The sequence below is a fragment of the Elgaria multicarinata genome, chromosome 3, assembly GCF_023053635.1.
Source record: "Elgaria multicarinata webbii isolate HBS135686 ecotype San Diego chromosome 3, rElgMul1.1.pri, whole genome shotgun sequence".
In the NCBI taxonomy this organism is placed as follows: Eukaryota; Metazoa; Chordata; class Lepidosauria; order Squamata; family Anguidae; genus Elgaria; species Elgaria multicarinata.
Genome location: NC_086173.1, coordinates 165,495,740 through 165,508,548, shown reverse-complemented (window position 1 = coordinate 165,508,548; position 12,809 = coordinate 165,495,740). Strand labels below are relative to the sequence as shown.

Genomic DNA, 12,809 nt, shown 5'->3' with positions numbered 1-12,809 from the left:
TGCATGCAAAAATCACAATTGGTGAAATTCTCCTTTCAGTACAACTGTTAAAGATACAGGAGCCTGGTCCTTCTTTTCACAGGGTCACCCTATAGTAGCACCTGTTGACAATGTGAGTAAGAATCATAGAATCATAGAATAGCAGAGCTGGAAGGGGCCTACAAGGCCATCAAGCCCAATCCCCCCCCCCCCCCGCCAGGCTCAATGCAGGAATCCACCCTAAAGCATCCCTGACAGATGGTTGTCCAGCTGCCTCTTGAAGGCCTCTACTGTGGGAGAGCCCATAACCTCCTTAGGTAACTGATTCCATTGTCATACTGCTCTAATAGTCAGGAAGTTTTTCCTGATGTCCAGCCGGAATCTGGCTTCCTGTAACTTGAGCCCGTTATTCCGTGTCCTGCACTCTGGGAGGATCGAGAAGAGATCCTGGCCCTCCTCTGTGTGACAACCTTTTAAGTATTTGAAGAGTGCTATCATGTCTCCCCTCAATCTTCTCTTCTCCAGGCTAAACATGCCCAGTTGTTTCAGTCTCCCTTCACAGGGCTGTTTCCAGACCCCTGATCATCCTGGTTGCCCTCCTCTGAACATAGGTCTCATCTCCTCTGAAGATAAGACTCACTGAAGGAGGGGACCCATTGTGGGTATCTGGGCCAAGGGAGCTCAAATCCTGGAGCCGGCACTGGGCAAAGTGGTCTATCTAAGCAGCTGCACAAATTTGATTGTTTTTTTTAAAAGGCAGCCTAACAGCTGGTGGTGTGAATTGATCTAGACATGACTCTTGTGTTGTCTTTAAGTCTTTTAAATATTGGTGTTGTCCGTTATGTTTTTAACTGTTCCTATGGCATTTTAGTCTTTTTAACTGTTTGTAATCTGCCCAGAGCATGTTGGTTACAGGGCAGATGAAAAAAATATATAAATAAAATAAAATTCCAGCCAGATTCCAGCTGACGTCCAGCCAGATTCCAGCTGGACATCAGGAAAAACTTCCTGACTGTTAGAGCAGTATGACAATGGAACAAGTGACCTAGGGAGGTTGTGGGCTCTCCCACACTAGAGGCCTTCAAGAGGCAGCTGGACAAGCATCTGTCAGGGATGCTTTAGGGTGGATTCCTGCATTGAGCAGGGGGTTGGACTCGATGGCCTTGTAGGCCCCTTCCAACTCTGCTGTTCTATGATTCTATGATTCTATGAAAATAAAATGATGGAACTTACCTTCTCGTTTATGGGATGGAAATCTTCATCCAGACAAACGATGCGGAACTGAACTGGAAAAGGAAGAAAGGAGGCGTTTCAATGCGACTCTGCAGCCACGTGGGCGGGCGGGCTTGGCGTCTGCATGTCAGGGCTCCGTGGCGGAGCGCATGCGCGGCATCCGGAAAGTTCCTGGCAGCATCTCCCTCACCAAAAGAAGACACGGGCCTAGTCTGGAAACTTCAACTACTTCAAAATATGGCAGCCAGGCTGGTCACCGGTACACCTAGGGGTGACCACATTACACCAGTTTTAAAATATCTTCACTGGCTGCCAATTAGTTTCTGGGCGAAGTATAAAGTGTTGGTTATCACCTTTAAAGCCCAACATGGTTTGGGTCCAGGCTACTCCAATACAATCCGCCCCGCACACTCAGGTCCTCGGGGAAGAATCTACTTCAGCTAGCAAAAACTAGATTAACAACTGTTACCCAGAGGACCTTCTCTTCTGCTGCTCGTCAGCTTGACAGTCTTTTAGCATTCAAGAAAGCTATAAATACTGCTCTCTTCCAGCAGGGCTATCCAGTGGAATTTTAGGATGTTTTTAGAATGATTTTAGGATGTTTTTGTTGGATCCTGGAATGGATCCTGGTTATGTTTCCATCGATTTACTAATTGCTGAGGAGCTGGAGGAATCAGAAGACTCAGCAGAAAACTTAAAGGTCAACGTTGCACCTGGACATTGATGTCATGATTGAATAATTGGTAACTTGATTGTTTCAATTAAGGGATTGCAAGCAGTTGCATCACTGTACAGTTAGCCTATAAAAAGGAATGTATTCCCATGTACATGTATCAGAAATGATCACTCAGAAATGATCACTCAGTAATGATCACTATCAGAGCTGTATTGACTGACCGTATGTAAGTATTTGTATTTGTGATTGCCATAACTAAAATATATATTTTATATGCCAGTAAAGGTTTGTTTAAACCTACTGAAAATCTCAGTCTTTAATCTGTGTCTGTGCTGACTTTGCTGGAAACCGCTGCAAAAACTCTGCTATATGGTTATTGGCCAGAAGCCCAGTCTGGCAATAACTAAATAAGGTTGTAAATATAAACCAACATATCCCAACAGTTTTAACAATGAATATTATGTTTTAATTCAGTTTTATGTATTTATATTTACTGTTGTTCCCTGCCTCGATCAGAATGGAGAGGTGGGTAAGAAATAAATTTGATGATGATGTGTGAATCCATAGGCGTTTCTTTCTCTTGTCTCTCTAGTCTCTCTGGCTGACGCAGCTGGTCTCATAAATAGCATGAGCCAGAGGTACCAACCCAGGCCTTTCCCTAGAGGTCAACAAGAAGTGGCATGGCAGAGGCAGGGCTGGAAGGGAAGCCGCTCTCCATCACTCTTTTCTTAGCAGGGATAATGATGGCATCTGCCACACTCCCTGTTCCCTCTGAGCTTGGCTGAAATCTTCACAATAGCTCTGTGTGCGTGTGTATTTTCTCAAGATATTGGTCTTGCTTGTATGTAACAACAAGTCACCATGGGTTAAACTCCCACCAGGTCTTGGCAGAATGCGCTGGCCGCCATTTTGAATATGAAAGCGCCGGTGTGCTCATAGCTTGCTGTGTTGTGCGAACCCAATGTCATGGGTTGATTTGAGGGAGCAGACAACTTTCAAATGATCCATACCTTGTTTTAGGGTTATGTAGGCCCCCGCAAACAGCCCATGATGCTGGGTCTGCACAACACGGCAACCTATGAGCACACTGACGCTGGTGTATTCAAAATGGCGGCCGGTGCATTCTGCTAAGCGCTCGGCAAACTACACAGAGGCCCGCAGGCCCCGGGAAAACACAACAGCACCCACAGCGAAAATAGGCCAGCAGGCGTGGTGCCATGCAAACTGAGACATTGTTTTCTGCAATCCCTGTTGCAAGGCAACGTACTTTGGGGCGGCTTGGTTTTGAATGGGCGATTAAGACGCAGGAGCCTTACAAAAGACACTCTTGGTGCAGGCAAAAGCTGGCTTGCTAAGAGGGATCCACACAGCCGCTGGAATGTTGGGCCCCTCCTTGGGGGCGTGGCTACGGGGACTGTCAGGATGAGCAACTACACTCCGCTGCTATCAACGTGGCAACAAAGAATGTGTCCCCAGGCCCGGGGAGGACCAACGTGGCCACCGACAGGACTCGTCCGAAGAGGCTTTGGGCGGTTCGCAAAGGTGACGCAGGATTTGCCAAGTGTCCTTTCCCCACTGGAGCCTCTCCTGCTTACCTTCCTGTCCAGGCTTGTAGATGGGTTTGTCCGTCTGGACGAAGACAAGGCCCTCCACGTTCTTGACCAGCACTGTTTTCCGGCTCCAAAAACGCAACGTCTCCCCCTCCACCAACACGGTGAGAAACACCTTTGTGGAGCCCGGACTGGCCCATTTGGGAATCTGCAGCACAGGAAAGGAGGAAGTCAGCGGCCTTCATAGAATCACAGAAGAGTAGAGTTGGAAGGGTCCTATAAGGCCATCAAGTCCAACCCCCCACTCAATGGCGGAATCCACCCTAAAGCATCCCTGACAGAGGGTTGTCCAGCTGCTTCTTGAAGGCCTCTAGTGTGGGAGAGCCCACAACCTCCCTAGGTAACTGGTTCCATTTGTCGTACTGCTCTAACAGTCAGGAGGTTTTTCCTGATGTCCAGCCGGAATCTGGCTTCCTGTCACTTGAGCCCGTTATTTCGTGTCCTGCAATCTGGGAGGATCGAGAAGAGATCCTGGCCCTCCTCTGTGTGACAACCTTTTAAGTCTTTGAAGAGTGTTATCATGTCTCCCCTCAATCTTCTCTTCTCCAGGCTAAACAAGCCCAGTTCTTTCAGTCTCTCCTACTGTTAAAGATACAGGAGCCCTGTCCTCCTTTCCATAAGGTAACCCTAATTAAAATTAATTTAAAAAGACACTCGGTGGTAAAACACACTCGATACCCATGCGCACGCCCCTCACAGCTGATTGGCTGTTCGCTGAGACCAGAACTCATGGTGAAGAGCGATAACCTTGCAAACGGGGGTAGGGGCACACTGCAAACATCCTTCTGAAGAGAAGCAGGAGAGCCAGAAAAACCGTGACAAAAGCAGTCAGGAGGCATGGCTAGACGTATCTGAGGACGTATGGCTGGGCATCGCGGGGAGTAACTGTAAGGAGCTCGGACCCGAGCACAGGACCTCTCTGGGGAGCTCGTTCCACAACCGGGGTGCCACAGCAGAGAAGGCCCTGCTCCTAGTAGCCACCTGCCTCACTTCCTTTGGCAGGGGCTCGCGGAGAAGGACCCCTGAGGATGACCTTAGTGTAGGTGCGAGGCGAACCTCCTTAGGGAGCTCATTCCACAGCCGGGGTGCCACAGCAGAGAAGGCCCTGCTCCTAGTAGCCACCTGCCTCACTTCCTTTGGCAGGGGCTCGCGGAGAAGGACCCCTGAGGATGACCTTAGTGTAGGTGCGAGGCGAACCTCCTTAGGGAGCTCATTCCACAGCCGGGGTGCCACAGCAGAGAAGGCCCTGCTCCTAGTAGCCACCTGCCTCACTTCCTTTGGCAGGGGCTCGCGGAGAAGGACCCCTGAGGATGACCTTAGTGTAGGTGCGAGGCGAACCTCCTTAGGGAGCTCATTCCACAGCCGGGGTGCCACAGCAGAGAAGGCCCTGCTCCTAGTAGCCACCTGCCTCACTTCCTTTGGCAGGGGCTCACGGAGAAGGGCCCCTGAGGATGACCTTAGTGTAGGTGCGAGGCGAACCTCCTTAGGGAGCTCATTCCACAGCTGGGGTGCCACAGCAGAGAAGGCCCTGCTCCTGGTAGCCACCTGCCTCACTTCCTTTGGCAGGGGCTCGCGGAGAAGGACCCCTGAAGATGAACTTAGGGTCTGGGCAGGTACATATGGGAGGAGGCTTTCTTTCAGATAGCCTGGCCCCAAGCCATTTAGGGCTTTAAATATTAATACCAGCACTTTGAATCGGGCCCGGACCTGGACTGGCAGCCAATGAAGCTGGAAACGGACTGGCGTGACATGGCACCTGCAGAAAATTCCCTTTTCAATACAACTGTTAAAGATACAGGAGCCCTGTCCTCCTTTTCACATGGTCACCCTAGATTAGCCCTCACTCTGCCTAAAGGTTGTTGTTGGGAGTAGAGATTGAATTTTTGTGTGGAGTGAAAGATTAATTGCTAGAGATTTAGGATTGGTAGAGAGAGAGAGAGAGAGAGAGAATGAGAGAGAGAGAGAGAGAGAGAGAGAGAGGTGGTATGAGTGTGAGAGGTTTGGATTAGGCAGGATTGGAAGCATTATATTTTCATTTGAAGCTTTTAACGTGACAATAAACTTATTATTAGCCTAGCTACCAATTACCACGTGTCAGCTTGGCATTATTTACCTGCCTCACAGTTAGCAAACAGCCTCACTCACCAGTATATACCCACAGTACATTTTTAAAAAGACCCTATATTAAACCTGTTTCCCTCACAGCTTGGGGAAAGGTTTTATTTAACCTTTGAGAAGGGTTTGTGCAGCGGGTCTAGTATAGGTGTCACACATATTTGGGCATAGGCCTGGTTCCTGAGAAAATGGGACCACCCACACACCCACACACATACACAGGGTGACACTATGAAAAGGAGGACAGGGCTCCTGTATCTCTTAACAGTTGAATAGAAAGGGGAATTTCAGCAGGTGTTATTTGTAGGGATGTACAATTTGTAGGGATGTACTGGTGAAATTCCCTCTTTATCACAACCATTAAAGCTGCAGGAGCTCTACTAGAGTGACCAGATATAAAAGAGGGCAGGGCTCCAGCAGCTTTAACGGTTGTGATGAAGAGGGAACTTCACCAGATGCTGCATGCATACAAATGACACTTGCTAAAATTCCGCTTTCAATAACACTGTTAAAGATACAGGAGCCCGGTCCTCCTTTTCATATGGTCACCTTGTGTGTGTGTGTGTGTGTGTGTGTGTGTGTGCGCTGAAATTCCCCTTTCATAGAATCATAGAATAGTAGAGTTGGAAGGGGCCTATAAGGCCATCGAGTCCAACCCCCCCGCTCAGTACAGGAATCCACCCTAAAGCATCCCTGACAAAAGGTTCAATACAACTGTTAAAGACACAGGAGCCCTGTCCTCCTTTCCATACGGTCACCCTTCACACACACACCAGACCATTCCTCTACCTATGTGTTTTGCCCCACTTGTGTGAACAGGATTTTAACTTTGCGACTTGATGTTCTCCTGTCTGCTCTTGCAATTAGTTCTGACCAAATGTTTTTCCTGGCCATCCAGCCTGGGAAAGAATCCCATGTAGCCGGAAAGCTTGCACACTGGCCGATCCTACTATGGAATGCTTCTTAATTGTGCATTGCTTCTTTTTATTGTTTCAAGGAGCACTGGATTAGAAAAGGCAGGGTAAAAATGATGTATTATCACTTATTCCTAGATATTACATTTCTGAGTCATTTTTACTGTTGCACATGGCAGTCCAGGGGGAGATCTACACAGCGTCTTGAAGGCGCTAGCGTGCGCCTCCAGGGCGCCCTGAAACTCTTTGTGTAGATCCTGCCCTACCTGGCCAGAAGAGGTGGCGGCGGCGGCGGCGGCCCCGCATCGTCCCTCGCGGGGACGGGGCGAAAAGTTCTCGGGCTTGGCGGCTTTGCTGGGGAGTCCTTGCCGCCGCCGTCGCCCACCTCCCCGCCGGCCTCCTGCTGCCGGCGGAAGAGCCACGCGGGTCGGAGAGCCCGGCAGAAGAAGATCCTGTGTAGATCCTCTCATGGCTTTACTTGGCAGAACACCTGGGAACACGCGGTTCAGATGAGAAACAGAAAACAGCGCGCGAGAGATTGTGTTGGAAATTAAACTGGTTCTTTTACCTAATGCCCACAGATCTAAGAAAATAGCTTTATAACACATACATCATAAAGTTTATATCTTCTTGCTTAATTTAAACCTATTTTTTAATGTTACACTTGCTGCACTACCTGATGTTGAAACATGTCACAAGATAGTTAAACCGTTGTAGTACATTTAGTAAGGCAAGCTAACCACAACTAAGAAACAGATGGAGATGTAGTTCCTGTAGCTATTGAAATACCAATTATGGTGTTTTAGTCAGAGAAGTATCTGAACTCTGTATATGCCTAGGCACTTTGCTTCTCATTGGTTGTTGTGTTGCATAGCTGTATTATATATGATGATTTGGTGTATTATGATTGGTAGGAAAGTTCTGCCATTGTATCTAAGGGGAACTGACCCTATAAATATGTTGACATTTCCTGAAATTGTTGGGCAGTTCCTCCGACTGCCACCCTGCAGCGCTGCTTGTAATAAACCTTCTAAGGAGAGAGAAATTGTGTCCTGAGAGTCTGTGACCACCACTCAGCGAACCACAGGGACCCGTGGTTTCGGGTTCTACCACAATACTCTCACCTTGAATGGGACACACTCGAAAACGTCTTTCTCTGTCGTCACTTCTCTGAGGCTTCTGTTCTCTGCTCCATATTCTAGTGTGACACTCAGGGTGACCGATTCGTTCAGGTGGCTCAGCTGGACGCAGATTTTCTCAGAGGTCTCCGTGTGGATCAGGACAGGCACCAGGACCAAATACTGTCTGGAGAACGGAAGTGGGAGGGAAGAGTTCCGGTCACAGGACTAGGAGGACGGTGGGTGTCTTATGATCTTCAGCAAAGCTACAACAATCCACGGTTCAAATTCTAAGGTCAGGGTGGGTTTCGCCATCTCCATCACCTCTCTCTGCACAGTGGTGGTTTCAAATTAAGAGAAAGGATGGTTGAAAGAAAGACCTCTCAGTGGCTGGACTGAGTCGGCCGTTCACCTACCATCTCAGAGGCAACGGCAGTTTGAAAGAGGGACCTCTGTGGGTAGTGTAGATGCTCATCCCACTTTTGCCTCTGGTTAAACAGTAGGGGTGTGCACGGACCCCCCGATCTGCTTCTCTTCCAGATCCACAATTTGAGGATCGGGCCGCTTCGCTCTGCCCCGCTTCGCCTATAGTCCGCTCCGCTCCGCTGCGGAGCTCCGGATCCGGATCGGAGCTCCGCTTTTCCCCCCCATAGGATTGCATTGAAATCCAAAAAAGTATACAACTTTTTTTCTGTTACAGTTAGAAACCTGATGTTTGGCACCATGACACCTCATGCACGTGTATGCCAAGACTCAAGCCAATCCCATCATCCCCTGATTTTTGGGGAATTTATGAAAATCAGACACCCCATTTTCAGACATGGGCTTTTCTCCGACATTTTGACAGATAATTTTTTTTGAAGTAGGCACCCTCACAGATGCCATCTAGAGCCACATTCATGGCAAGACTCAAGCAAATCTCGTCATCCCCTGATTTTTGGCGGGGCTCTAACCTTTTAACTCACCCCAATTCACACCCCTTTCGATATCTCCATAAATTTTCATGTCAGAAACCTCACATTTGGTCCCATGACAGCTTATCCATGTGTCCACATGGAAGCCAAGTTTCAAGCCAATCCCATCATCCCCTGATTTTTGGGGAATTTTTGAAAATTAGACACCCCATTTGCAGACATGGGCTTTTCTCCGACGTTTTGACAGATAAAAAAAATTGAAGTGGGCACCCCCACAGATGCCATCTAGAGCCACATTCATGGCAAGACTCAAGCCAATCCCATCATCCCCTGATTTTTGACGGGGCTCTAACCTCTAACGCACCACCCATAACCCCAATTCACACCCCTTTCGATATCTTCGTCAATTTTCACGTTAGAAACCTCAAACTCGGCACCATGATAGCTTATCCAGGGATACATATGTATGCCAAGACTCAAGCCAATCCCATCATCCCCTGATTTTTGGGGAATTTATGAAAATCTGACACCCCAGTATCTCAGGGATTTAAAGCTGCAGACAAGTCAATGGGGCCATTTCAAAGGAAATCCCAACATGCCATGAATTGGGGAGTAGAGATAAACCTAAATATGAATCTTCTTCCACACCTGAAAAATTGATTTGGAACTTCCAAAACTCTAAGTGAGCACAGGAAGGACTTCTCCCCTGAGTCAAAGCAAGACACACACAAACCATCCCTGCGAGGCGGGCACAGAGGAGGAGGACAGGCAGGCAGGCAGCAGACATTTCTGGGGGCATAAGGAAGTGAGCCAAGGATCGTTTCAAAGCCAGTAATGCATATAAAATGGAATAAATAAATAAATAAACAAATAAACAAAGGAGGGGTGGAATTAAAAGCAGCAGTGTTGCTGAATAAACAACAAGAAGAATTTTTTTTTAAAGGCTATATCTGTCTTTTACCAGTAAGAGGGGAGTGGACGTGCCCAGAGGGAGGGAGAATCATTGGTGCCAATTTGACTGTCCCTGTCTAGGGACCAGTCTTTAAGAAGCAAACTTTCACTTCAACTCATGATAAGCATTCTCTCCACGGGTTAACTTTTGGAGGGCTCTGATGGCCCTCCAAGGACAGGAGAGTGCACTGGGCACGTCCACATGCCCTAGGGGAGCTCGTCCCCTTGCACCACATCTATTCAGTTGTTCCCCAAAGTTAGGGTGGGTAGCAGTGCTGTGTTTCCTATCTGTTTGTATATGATTTCAGGTTGTGTTTGTACATTTGGTGGAGCTACTGTTTTAAAAAACACTGGGAAAACTCCATTCAGAGTAGAAAGAGAAGTTTCCCAGAATCCCAAGTTACCCGTTTTGCCTATCCCCTCCTCCAACTTTGGGATCATGTGATCATGACCGGGAGTTGACTCTGCCCCTCGGCCCTTCGGAAAGGTACCTTTTCCCACTGTTTTAAAACGATTTTTTCAAAAAATTCTAGCAAGCGAACTGCAGCACACAGAGAGCTGAGAGTAGGCTCAAAATGAGCCCCAGCCACGACTCTCTAAGCACAAGAAGTTTCAGAAAGATAGCTTTAAAAACAACACAGTTATCCTCTATTCTTTTCCGCAATGCAATCCTATGGGCGAAATTTTTCAAAATGGCGATCGGATCGCGCCGCGAAAAGAGAAGCACTCCGCGTATGGGCGCTTCTCTTCCCGTGCTTCTACGGGTCCCTGGTCCGTTTCTACTCTGCCTCTGGGCAAGGCGGAGCAGGCCAATTCGCTTCTGATTCTCCACTTCTAATTGGAGCGGAGCACATCTCTATTAAACAGGCCTGGTGGGTTCATAGAACCGTAGAGTTGGAAGGGGCCTATAAGGCCATCAAGTCCAACCCCCTGCTCAATGCATCCCTGACAGATGGCTGTCCAGCTGCCTCTTGAAGGCCTCTAGGGTGGGAAAGCCCACAACCTCCCTAGGTCATTTGTTCCATCGTCATGCTGCTCTAACAATCATGAAGTTTTTCCGGAAGTCCAGCCAGAATCTGGCTTCCTGTAATTTCAGTCTATTATTCCATGTCCTGCACTTTGGGAGGATCGAGATTAGATCCCGGCCCTCCTGTGTGTGACAACCTTTCAAGTATTTGAAGAGTGCTATCATGTCTCCTCTCAATCTTCTCTTCTCTAGGCTAAACATGCCCAATTCTTTCAGTCTCTCCTCATAGGGCTTTGTTTCCAGACCCCTGATCATCCTGGTTGCCCTCCTCTGAACACGCTCCAGCTTGTCTGCGTCCTTCTTGAATTGTGGAGCCCAGAACTGGACGCAATACTCTAGATGAGGCCTAACCAGGGCCGAATAGAGAGGAACCAGTACCTCACGTGATTTGGAAGCTATACTTCTATTAATGCAGCCCAAAATAGCATTTGCCTTTCTTGCAGCCATATCGCACTGTTGGCTCCTATTCAGCTTGCGATCTACAACAATTCCAAGATCCTTCTCGTTTGTAGTATTGCTGTGCCAAGTATCCCCCATCTTGTAACTGTGCATTTGGTTTCTATTTCCTAGATGTAGAACACAGATGGGTCTAAGAGTAACAGTTGTAGAGAAAAGGGATTTTCAGCAGGTGTCATTTGTATGCATACAGCATCTGCTGAAATTCCCTCTTCTCACAATAGTTAAAGCTGCAGGCAGCCTCCTCTCTTTTGTCAAGAGGGCAGGACTCCTGCAGCTTTTACTGTTATGATGAAGACAAAATTTCACCAGGTGCTACATGCATTCAAATGACACTTGCTGAAATTCCCTTTTCTATACAACTTAAAAGATACAGGAGCCCTGTCCTCCTTTTCATATGGTCACCCTACCACTGGGTGACTTTGTGTCAGACACAGACTCTCAGCCCAACCTTCCTCACAGGGTGGTTGTTGTGAGGATAAAATGGAGCAGAGGAGGAGGATTATGTATGCCGCCTTCGGTTCCTTGCAGGAAAAAAGGCAGGATATAAATGTAATAATAATAATAATAATAATAATAATAATAATAATAATAATAATAATAATAATAATGTTGTGACCCTATGAAAAGGAGGACAGGGCTCCTGTATCTTTAACAGTTGCATAGAAAAGGGAATTTCAGCAGGTGTCATTTGTATGCATGTCGCACCTGATGAAATTTCCTCTTCATCACCACAGTTAAAGCTGCAGGAGCTATACTGCAGCTGTACTGTGACCCAGATTTAAAAGAGGGCACGGCACCTGCAGCTTTAACTTGTGATGAAGAGGGAATTTCACCAGGTTCTCCATATATACAAATGACACCTGCTGAAATCTCCTTTTCAATACAACTGTTAAAGATACAAGAGCCCTGTCCTCCTTTTCATATGGTCACCCTAATAATAATAATAAGAAGAAGAAGAAGAAGAAGAAGAAGAAGAAGAAGAAGAAGAAGAAGAAAAAGAAAGAAAGAAAGAAAGAGATAGCTATTTCTTCATAAGGCAATATTAAACCACAAGACCTAACACTGACGGGGTTCAAGCCAGAGTTGAAGGCTGGTTCGGAAGCGAACCCTGCCGCTCACCCTCCCCAAGTTCGGACAACACGATAACCTGCACCCGGCAAGGGTAATTCTGGCAGCGCTGCCATGGGTAGGAGGGGGTGGGGAAGTCCATTTCTACCAGTGCAACTGATCCAGATTAAATCCGGATCCAAACCTTTGTCAGCCCCTCTGCGCAGCATTACTGGGGGGGGGGGAGATTCACACCGCTAATTTCTTTGCAGATGGAATTCGCGGCTGCTTCTTGTGGCAGTGAATACCATGGGTCAAACGCCAGTAGCGCTAATTCACTGCTCTGTAAAGCTGTGCAGAGAGACTTGGGGTTTGCTCTCCGGAGGCGGGGAGAGTCTGAGAAACCCAGCAAGCGGCTTACGGTTCTGGGGCGGACGCCGCGGTGTCCCAAGGAAGGAGAAAGAGGAGCAGGAGAAAGCTGGTGGATCCCCCGAGTCTCCGTCCCGTCCCCATGGTGCTGAGAGGGCGGCCTGTGGTTGGATCAGACGGAGGCAGAAGCTGGATCTCTGCACCTCTGGCTGCTCCCTCTTCTGCCAGCCTGGCAACCCCCTTTATAGCAGCTCCCTGCCATGGGGCCCACAAGGCGGAGGAGAAAAGAAAAAGGCGGGGAGAGCGACATTGCGACAATCAAGACCAGAGGCTGGACGTTCTGCCAAAAGAGCACACAGAAAAGCCCTTGGCAAGCAAACAGGGAAGGAAGAAGAGG

General features: G+C 48.0%; 1 protein-coding gene across 2 annotated transcripts in view; it reads right to left on the bottom strand.

Moving 5' to 3' along the window:
• The window catches only part of LOC134396271 (alpha-2-macroglobulin-like), a 92,197-nt gene extending 79,551 nt beyond the window's left edge, over positions 1–12,646 (bottom strand). For both annotated transcript variants that reach the window (XM_063122690.1, XM_063122691.1), the window contains exons 1-4: positions 12,465–12,646; positions 7,652–7,832; positions 3,484–3,646; positions 1,213–1,265 (exon numbers count right to left, since the gene is read on the bottom strand). In XM_063122690.1, coding sequence (XP_062978760.1) covers positions 1,213–1,265; positions 3,484–3,646; positions 7,652–7,832; positions 12,465–12,556 — 489 coding nt within the window. In that variant the 5' untranslated portion in view covers positions 12,557–12,646. The remainder of the gene's footprint in view (positions 1–1,212; positions 1,266–3,483; positions 3,647–7,651; positions 7,833–12,464) is intronic.
• Between the last annotated feature and the right edge of the window lie 163 nt (positions 12,647–12,809).